Genomic DNA, 10,000 nt, shown 5'->3' with positions numbered 1-10,000 from the left:
GCTCCGACGACGAGGTCATCAGCGGCCTGGGCCAGGCTCCGCCCACGTGGCCGTCCCGGTAGGACTGCAGGGTCTGTCCGTTCACGTCAACCTGACGACAGAAACAGAGAGAGAGACGTAGAGAGAATCCTCTTAGTGACACCAATTTAGACTTAAGAGAGCACTTTGAAATAGAGTCTGTCCGTTCAAGTCCACCTGAGCCAGAGACAGAGAGAGCGAGAGTTAGAGAGAATTGAAAATGACTTAAATGGTTGCCCTTCTCATAAGCAACACCAATTTAGACTTTAGAGTGCACTTTGAAACTACTCAGGCAGTGGTCATAACAGTATTTGGAAAAAAAAAGTGTTGCTTAAAGGGATAGTTCACTCAAAATGTAAAGCAAGCAGTAGCAAAAAGCTATAGTCCAGGCGTGTGTGACTCTGTGCCATGCACCTGCATGCCGCCCTGCGCTGCCGCCACGGCCGCCGCCGTCTTCTGCCTCTTCTGCTCCTCCAGCTGCTGCTGCAACTGCTGCTGGAGGGACTGGATCTGGTCGAGCTGGGCTCTCTGCTGGGCCAGCTGCTCCCTCTGCATCACCAGCTGGTTCTCCCGCTCCGCCTGCTGCTGCTGGATCACCTGCAGGGGGCGGCAGAACGCACGGCAGCCTCAGTGCACACCACAGGGGGTCGGGAGATTCACAGCGGACTCCGAAAGTCATTTATGGACGACGGAGCGGTGGATGTCGTTATGACTGGTATGATTTGGGGTTAGGCGTGAATGCAACATGTGGTCAGGTGAGGTTTCCTGTCTGGAGCGAATGCACATGCTCTCATTCTCCAAGGCATTCTATTCAAAGACGGGCTCCACACCTTGTGAACTTGAAAGAATTGAAAACCATGCTTGTTCTACCGGAAAAGAAGGAAAATGGTTACACAACACCTGCTATCTAGCCGCTACACAACACAACACAACACAAACATGGATCTTAAGACAGTAATGACAACAAGACTATGGAGTGGACTAGGACACAAATGTATGGAAATTTGATTTCATATGAATGCAAAGACTTTTTACAATGTTCTCAATACATTTATTATTATTAATATTATTATTATTATTATTATTTATATACATTTTATGTATCATTCTTTGTCATTCTCAGACTATTTTTTTATTTCCTAACTTTTATCTACCTTACACAAAAACAGAACAGAACGCTACCAAAACCTTTCTACACCTGAAGATAAAGCTTCCTTGTGAATCCATGGTGGTCTGGGACTGGGGGGAGGAGGAGGAGGAGGAGGAGGAGAAGGAGGCCTACCTGCTCCTTGATGTTCTGGAGCTCCTGTATCTCCCGCTGCACCAGCATCTGCTCCTTCTCCCGGTGGAGCTTGAGCTCCATGCGCTCCCTCTCCAGCTCCTCCTGCAGACGCAGCTGCCTCAGCTTCTCCAGCTCCACGCGCTCCCGCTCCATCTGCAGCAGCTGCTCCTGCTGGCGGTGCAGGCGCTCCTCCTCCGTCTCCCCCTCCGGGTGGCGGGGGGCCGGGCCGCCGGGCGTTGGCGGCTGGGGGTAGCCCTGGGCGGACAGGGCGTGGCCCTGGGTGGACTGGGCGTGGCCGGGCACTGGGGGGTAGGCGTGGCCGGGCGGCGGCTGGCTGTGTGCAGGGGGTGGTTGGGCCTGGCTGTGTGGGGGGGGCTGGGCCGGGGGGGCGGGCTGCTGGGTGTGGAGGTGGGTCTGGGACAGGTTGATGGGCTGCTGCTGCGGCTCCATCGGCACAGCGACGGGGACCTGGGCGTTGGCGGCGGGCTGCGTGGACGGCGCGGTCGCCGCCGACGGCGTCACGGGCGGGGCGGCCTTCCCCAGGTACACGGGCGCGTCCTGGACCGCACTCGCCGGCGCCACAGCGGTGGTGGTTGCTGGGAAAGGGCTGGTAGTCGGGTAGCGGAACGGAGCCTGCCCCGCCAGGGGCATCCGCGGGTTGATGGGCAGCCTGGTGAGGCTGGACAGGGGCACGGGGGTCATGTTGGCGGTGGGGTACGGCCGGTACGCCCCCCTGAGGAGCGGACGCAGCACGGACGCTGGCTGGGTGGTGATGGGCAGCGTGGAGGCGATGGGCGTGTTGATGGTGGAGTAGATCACGCCGTCGGAGGACCTCAGGGCCGAGGGGTACATGGCGCGGAGACTGGCCTGCCTGGCGTTGATCAGGTTGGTCAGGGCCTGGCTGTGGGAGATGGGCTTCCCGTCCGGCCCGTACAGCAGGTTAGGCCTCATCCCCGACAGGCCCGGGGGCAGCCTGGACCCCGGGCCCGCCCCGCGCCCGCCCCCCGCCCCGAACTGCATCAGCTCCGGGTTGCTGCCGTAGCGGTCCATGGAGTTGAGAGCGGCGCACATCCTGCTGATCTCCCGGGCGGTGGTGGCACTGTACTGGGCCAGGTTGGACTCCCGGAAGATGGCCATGTCACGCGGCGAGTAGCCGTAGTCAGAGCTGATGTTGGAAAGGGAGTTGTACCTGCGGATGGGCAGGCTCTGGGCCGCCATGTCCCCTCCCTGCCGCAGGTCGGTGTAGGAGCCGTACTGCATGCCCAGACCCACAAAGCTGCCCTCGTAGGCGTGCTTCATGGACGTCAGGTCCATGGCCAGCTCTCCGGACGCCTGCAGGTGGGCATCCATTTTGGAGTGGTGGTAGGACTGCAGGCCGGTGTCCGCCAGGTTGGTGTCGGACATGGAGGGCTGGAGGCGCCCTGGGAAGGGCAAGGTGTACGCCTTGCGGGCGTCCATCATGGGGTACTCGTGGTGGTACTGCTGCTGGACCTCCTGGTCCGAGTCGTAGGGGTGGGAGAGGGGTGGCGCCGAGGGGGGCCGCGGGAGGGTCCGACCGACCTCCGTCTCGTCCGCGGCGGGTTTCTGAGAGAACGGCCCCCCCACGCAGCTCCCGCCGAACGGGAGGCGGTACACGACGTCGCAGCAGGCCGGCTGGCTCTCGGCTTTGATCTGTCCGGTCAGGTCCATGACCTCTTGCCCGTCCTCCGGCTTCACCAGCTGGGTGACCACCGCCGCCCCCTGGCCAGCGCCCGACTCCACCTGGACCAGTGTGGCGTGGGGGGGCTTCCCCCCGGACAGGTTCATCACCCCCACGGGGGCGGGCTTCCCCTTCAGCTCCAGGGGGCCGCCGGAGGGGTAGAGGTCCACGGCCGGAGGGACGGAGCTGACCACGGCACCCCCGGTCTGGCTGACCAGGAGGTCCTTCTTCTGGCCGTAGCGGCTCTGCTGCATCTGCTGGTGCTGTTGGAGCTGCTCTTCCAGGAGCTCCTGCTGGTGCTGAAGCTTCTGCTGCTGGAGCAACAGCTGCTGCTGCTGGACGCTCAGGTCCTCCAGCTTGGCGTCGATCTTGGGGATGGCCGGGTCCACGGGCGGCGGCGGCGGCGGAGTCGTGTTCTGGGAGAGACACACCGTTCCCTGGCCCAGGTCCACCCGGCTCTGGAGGGGGTCGCCGCCGTACACCGCCTGGTTGTGGGAGAGGAACATGGAGGGGGCCACGGTCACGCTGACGGTGGTGGCCGTGGCGGACGCCACCACGTGAGGCTGCTCCAGGTTCATGATAAGCGGCTGGACCACGGTGGCGTGGCGGCCGGCTGCGCCCTCCGGCCCGCCCTGGTACCTCCTGGCCTCCGTGGACAGGGAGGTGAGGTCCATGCCGTGGTCCGTCACGATGAAGGGCGCGGGCTTGGCGGCCGTCCTCAGGTCCACCACGCTGCCCCCGTGGATCATCTGCCCCTGCTCCACCCTGGACATCCCGGGAACGGTGGAGATGCGGCAGAGGGAGATGTTGTCCATGGACATGGAGCTCCGGCTGTAGGAGCCAGCTGTGGTGACCATGCTGGTGCCCACGCTGACCTTCTCCACCCGCGGGGTCCTGTAGAAGCCGTGCTGGGGGGACTGGTGGTAGGGCGGGGTGTCGGGCGGGCTCGCTCCGGGGGAGTAAGCGTCGAACGTCGACTGCCTGCTGAACATGGTGGGTGAGGACAGCGGGGAGGTAGCCGTGTTGACCGTCACGGGCCTGGTGGGGGCGGGGCTGGGGGGAGGGGAGTACGGCGCGTTCTGGGACGACTGCTGCCGGTAGAGGCGCGGCGACGGCGACCGGTGCGGCGTCTGGGTCCCCTGGACCATCACCGGCGAGGCGGGGGCGGAGCCGGAGCCGGAGCCGAGGGTCTGCGTGGAGAACTCGGCAGTGTGCCTCCTGGACGGGGAGCGCGGGGGGCTCTGGGTGGGGGGCGACGGGGACAGTGGGGGGCTGGAGCTCCTGTAATAAGAGTACATCTTGCCGCCGGGAGAGCGCGGCTCGATGGCACGCTCCGAAGAGGCGGGGCCGTCGCAGACCTGGGCCCCTCTGCTGTCGGTGGCCCGTCTGGTGACCACCTCTCTCTGGCTGTAGGCCTGGGTGATCTCCGCTATCTTGCTACAGACGCTGGAGACGGTGGTGGTGGAGGCGGCGGGGCCGCCAGCGTGCCGGCCGTACATGGCGGACTGCGTGGTGGTCGTGGTGGTGGTGGTGTGGCTGGAGCCGGTCTGAGATATGGTCACCGCGTCCCTAGCGTAAACGCCGTAGGCCGCTATGGTGGTGGCGGCCGCCACCGGGGTGATGCCATTCTTGCCCGTCTGGCTCTTGATCCGGTCTTTGTGTCCGTCTTTTGCGTAGTGCTGGGTCACCCTGACGTCGGGGACCCCGCGCCCGCCCCCGGTCTCGGCGAAGGAGACGGGGGCCAAGCCCTGGGTGGGGCTGGTCCCGGGGGTCAGCAGGGCGTTGCTCTGCTCCAGGAGCTTGGCGAAGGCTGAGCCCGTGTCCAGCAGCTGCTTCTCGGGGTAGGCTCCGCCCTCCGGGCCCTCCATGTCCATCTCCACTTGTTCGTCCGTCTGCTGCTGCATCTTGGTGATGTTCTGCGATGCCTGGCGGATCTCCTCGTAGATGTCCGTCTCGGCCGCCTCGTTGTCGTAGCCGGCCTGGTCCTGGTCGTACTCGTACTCGTCCTCGTAGCCCTGGCCGTTGACGTCCTCCTCGTAGTACTGCTGGCCCTGCCTGCCGTGATGGTGCTGCTGCTTCTGCTGCTTCTGCAGCATCTCCGCCTTCCTCATCATCTCCTCGTACACCTCCTCCGCGCTCTTCAGAGGCTTGGAGGAGGAGGAGGAGGAGGAGGTGGTGGTGGCGGCGGCGGCGGAGGAGGAGGAGGACTTCTCCGTGGGGGAGTAGAGGGACATGAAGGTGGGCAGGTTGTACTCGCTGCCCGACTTGTAGAGCTTGGACTCGTAGCCCTCGGCCTCTGAGTCCAGGCTCTGGGGCGAGTACTCGGAGGCAGACGAACGGTGCAGCTCCTCCATCTCGGCCGCCTGCCGCAGCTCCTCGGTGGGGGAGGCGTCCTCGATGGGGGAGAGGTTGCTGGGCGGGGTCTTGGACCTCTCCCGGCGCCTCTGCGCCCGCAGCTCCTCCTTGTCCCGCTTGGTCTTGCGGGCGGTGCTGCGGATCCTCTGCTGCTCCACCTCCCTCATCTTCTCCTGCTCCCGGAGGAGCTCCTCCTCCTCGCGCAGCTCGTCCTCCTCCGAGGAGTCCTCGATGGTGGGTAGCAGGGGGCCGTGGGAGCGGTGGCGGGCCTTGCGCTGCTGCTTGGCCTCCTCCAGCCGCTGCCGCCGACTGGGGCTGCTGTCGCTGTCCTCCTCCATGGAGGAGATGGAGGTGGGCGACTGGCCGGAGGTGTAGCTGGAGGTGGTGGGCGGCAGGGTGGAGGAGTAGTCGCCCCTTGAGCGCTCCTCCGGGGACGCCGTCAGGCTCTCCATCTCCAGCTCCGGCTCGCGGTCCAGGCTGAGGTCGTTCTCGCTGCCCAGCTCCATGTCGCGCGTGTAGCTGCTGGTGTTGTTGAGCTCGATGGTTTTGAAGCGGCGCAGGCCTCCCTGCGAGGCCATCAGGTCCTCCTCGCCCTCCTCGGCCGAGCCTTTGTAGACGTCCGAGGAGCTCTTGGTCTCCTCCTCGAAGCTGCTGGAGTGATGGGTGAGCCGGCGCTTCTCCTTGGCCGAGTCGGACAGATGCTTGTGGAGGCTCTTCTTGGGTTTCTGGTAGCCGTAGCCTTCGTCTTCCTCATCCTCCGCCTCCTCCTCCATCTCCTCCTCCTCCTCCTCCTCCTCTTCCTCCTCCTCCTCTTCCTCATTGTCTTCGTCGGCGCTCATCTCCATGATCTGCCTCCTCATGAACTCCTCGTCCGTCATCTCTGCGGGCTCCGGCGGAGGAGCGGCGGCCTTCTTCTCCTCCTTCGCCTTCGCCTCCTTCCTGTGCTCCCGCTTGGACTCCCAGTCCCCGCCCCCGTCCTCCTCCTCCTCCAGGATGTCCTCCAGCTCCTCGTCCGAGTCGTAGGCCTCCGGCGTGATGGACAGTGAGCGCGGCCGGTCCCGGTCCCGGTGGTGCCTCCCGCGGCCGCGCTCCCTCTCGCGCTCCCTCTCCTCCACCGGCAGGGTCTTCGACTCCAGCAGGGGGCGCATGGAGCTCTCCAGCTTGGTGATCTCGGAGGGGCTGGGCGGGCTGACGGACGGGCTGGGGGGGCTGGCGCTGATGCCCCGCTCGCTCAGCTTCATCTCCTCCTCCTGGATAAGGCCGGTGATCTCGCTGTGGGAGCTGGAGATGCCGTCGGAGGAGTAACCCGTGTCGCTGAGACTCTGAGGGCTGCGGGAGAGGTCCTGGGTGCTGTTGTTCTTGGTGTCCTACAGAAGGAACAAGAGAGAACGGTCAGGTAAGAGGCACGCGGTCACATGATCAACCGCAACTGAAACATGGAGGTGATCTAATGAAATTATTTTTCCTTCTTCTTAAATCAACATGAAGATCATGATGATCATGGTTATTGATTGTTTAGCTAGTTATATAATATCTAGCATCATATGCTTTACTGCTACTTTAATACTAATGGTGGATGTTCTCCCAGGATTGTACTCTCACTCACTGGTCTTACTTTGTATTCATAGTGTCGAGTCTAATTCAATACCACTAAGGCCTTGATGGTTTAGCATATTCATAGCGTGCCACTTTACACATTGTATTTCAAGAGGGCTGATGGATAGTATTGGACAGGAAAGAAAAAAAAAAGCACATTCATTTTCTCTCCCTCGCTTAACGAAATCTACCAGATGGCCCGGCTCCCAAACCCTCAGGACTATTCTGGATAGGAATCGAAGCACAGGTCCAAAAGAACCACATAGAACTTAAAGGGACATTTCACCCAAATTACAAAATGGTGTGTTTCCTTACCTTGAAAGAAACCTTTAGGCAAGGGGAACACAGAGAGGAGACAGCAATAGAAAATCAGTCTACTCCAAGTGATTAAGCTTTCAAAAGCAGAGGTTGCAATGAGCAGTGTACGTACAACATGCTTTTTGGGGAGCGTTGAAGGGGAATGGTGCATTTAGTGATTTGGGTGAACTATCCCTTTTAAATAAGTGCAAAGTTTTAGTGGCGGACGAGCCAGGTAAGAGAGAGACTTACGTCATAATGTCTGGACTTCTTGATGTCCTTGACAGGGGTGATCTGCTCTCCTTTCTTCTGAGATGGCTTTGTTTCTTTGGCAGGTTCAGGATGGGTCTCCCCCTCCTGGTCCGGCTTTGGCGTGGTCCTCTCGTCCGAGGCCTGTCTTTGTCTCTGGTCCCCAGAGGCAGGCGTGGGCGGGCCGCCGGGCCGGCCGAGGGGGTCCCCTGGTGGTTTGGCTGCAGCGGGTTCGAAGCGTCCGGTCTCAGCCCTCTGTTGATGCTGACCGGTCCCTTTCTGCTGAGCCGGCTGCTGACTCTCCAGCGCTTGGTGGCGGGGCGATCCCATTGGCTGGTGCTTCGGAGATGGACCAGGAGGAGGCGTGCCTCCTAGGACTCCAGACATCAGCCTCTGGGTCTGGCAGTTCAGGCATAGCCACTCTTTTTTCTGCAAAACACAACACAGACAAACAAAACATGAGTCTCTCAAAGTTTACTTAGGTTAAAATGGTATCACTGGAGTTTACACACAGTACTGATAATGTATACAATAAGGACTCTTCATAGTCACTGTTTTAGGACAGTTCACTGCCGATCACCTGAACCAACACCTGACAGCACTTGAACACCTTGCCTATAGGATAGACAATAACTACTAACTGCACTTCTGTATACTTGAATGTTATTTAATTGCACTGCCTACATCATTGACACAGACACAGTCATCTATGATCGGATACTGATAGACTGCTAGAGTACGGATAGTAAATTTCTGATAAGACACTTTTTTATTTTTTAAATGTAATGGCAAGTGATGACAAGAATTCCAATGTACCTGTACTTGTTACACACAGTATGGCAAATACACTTTCTATTCTATTCTATTTCAACATTTTCTCAGCATATTAATGGGAGAGAGACAGAAAGAGGACGAGAGAGGGAGATAAAGAGAGAGAGGGACAGAGGGAGAGAGAGAGAGAGAGAGAGAGATAGAGAGGGAGAGAGAGAGAGAGAGAGATAGAGGGAGAGATGGGGACAGAGGGAGAGAGATAGAGAGAGAGATAGAGAGAGAGAGAGGGGGACAGAGGGAGAGGGACAGAGGGAGAGAGAGAGATAGAGAGAGAGAGAGAGAGAGAGAGGGAGAGAGAGAGATAGAGAGAGAGAGTATAGACAGCTAAAGAGAGTAAGGGGAGGTGAAAGTGTGGTAGGGAGTACAGAGGAACAGATAACAACAGTGCCTCTTCTATGCCGTGCATCTGGGCTTCATTTGAGCTCTCACAGCAGAAGAAGCAGAGCAGCCAATGAGATGATGGACAGCCCTGACCGACTGACCCTCCCTACAGGATTACAGGGTCAGCCCTGACCGACTGACCCTCCCTACAGGATTACAGGGTCAGCCCTGACCGACTGACCCTCCCTACAGGTTTACAGGGTCATCCCTGACCGACTGACCCTCCCTACAGGTTTACAGGGTCATCCGTCACCGACTGACCCCTCCCTACAGGATTACAGGGTCAGCCCTGACCGACTGACCCTCCCTACAGGTTTACAGGGTCATCCCTGACCGACTGACCCTCCCTACAGGATTACAGGGTCAGCCCTGACCAACTGACCCCTCCCTACAGGATTACAGGGTCAGCCCTGACCGACTGACCCTCCCTACAGGTTTACAGGGTTGGCCCTGACCGACTGACCCCTCCCTACAGGTTTACAGGGTCAGCCCTGACCGACTGACCCCTCCCTACAGGTTTACAGGGTCGGCCCTGACCGACTGACCCCTCCCTACAGTTTTACAGGGTCATCCCTGACCGACTGACCCTCCCTACAGGTTTACAGGGTCGGGCCTGACCGACTGACCCTCCCTACAGGTTTACAGGGTCGGCCCTGACCGACTGACCCTCCCTACAGGTTTACAGGGTCAGCCCTGACCGACTGACCCTCCCTACAGGTTTACAGGGTCATGCTACATGTCTCACCCTCTGTCCCGTGACGACTGAGTTTATAAACTCTGCCCTGGCCCTCGTCATGTGATATCACGGAGCAAAGATAACACACAGGCTTACAGTAGAATGACAGAGATGAGATGGGATTGTAGCTGGGTTGAGTCAGCGCCAGAGCCCAGCGTGAGAGAGAGCGTGAGACAGTTTGTCTTCGTGGTCACACACTAACTGGGAATGCGATGTTCAAACGTAGCGGTCACAGTTGTCGTGGGGCTGACGCACCTCTCGGAAAGGGCGATGGCTGATGAGGACATCGTTTTCATTTCATTTCAAACCTTTATTTATACTTGTAAAGCACTGAGGTTTCCCTCATTTACAGTGTTGACGGGTTCACACAGATAACAAATAACAACAGAACAAATACAATATAATAATAATAATAATAATAATAATAATAATAAACAATTACAGGTCGAAGTACAAATGCCAAGAGCCAAGGATTTAAACTCTGCGACTGAAGGAAGTACCTCAAGCTTTAGAGTATGTTGTAGAGTATTTAGAGTATATACAGTAGCCCTTCCTC

General features: G+C 59.1%; 1 protein-coding gene across 1 annotated transcript in view; it reads right to left on the bottom strand.

Moving 5' to 3' along the window:
- The window catches only part of bsna (bassoon presynaptic cytomatrix protein a), a gene marked incomplete at both ends in the record, with an annotated part of 114,466 nt that overhangs the window by 11,063 nt on the left and 93,403 nt on the right, over positions 1-10,000 (bottom strand). The window contains 4 exons of the mRNA XM_084446111.1: positions 1-91; positions 433-615; positions 1,301-6,721; positions 7,500-7,925. The exon at positions 1-91 is cut by the window's left edge and continues 166 nt beyond it. Of these exons, the coding sequence (XP_084302237.1) occupies positions 1-91; positions 433-615; positions 1,301-6,721; positions 7,500-7,925 (6,121 nt within the window). The remainder of the gene's footprint in view (positions 92-432; positions 616-1,300; positions 6,722-7,499; positions 7,926-10,000) is intronic.

This window comes from Borostomias antarcticus, assembly GCF_949987555.1.
Source record: "Borostomias antarcticus genome assembly, chromosome: 11".
NCBI classification, from domain to species: domain Eukaryota; kingdom Metazoa; phylum Chordata; class Actinopteri; order Stomiiformes; family Stomiidae; genus Borostomias; species Borostomias antarcticus.
This window is presented reverse-complemented; position numbering and strand designations above follow the sequence as displayed.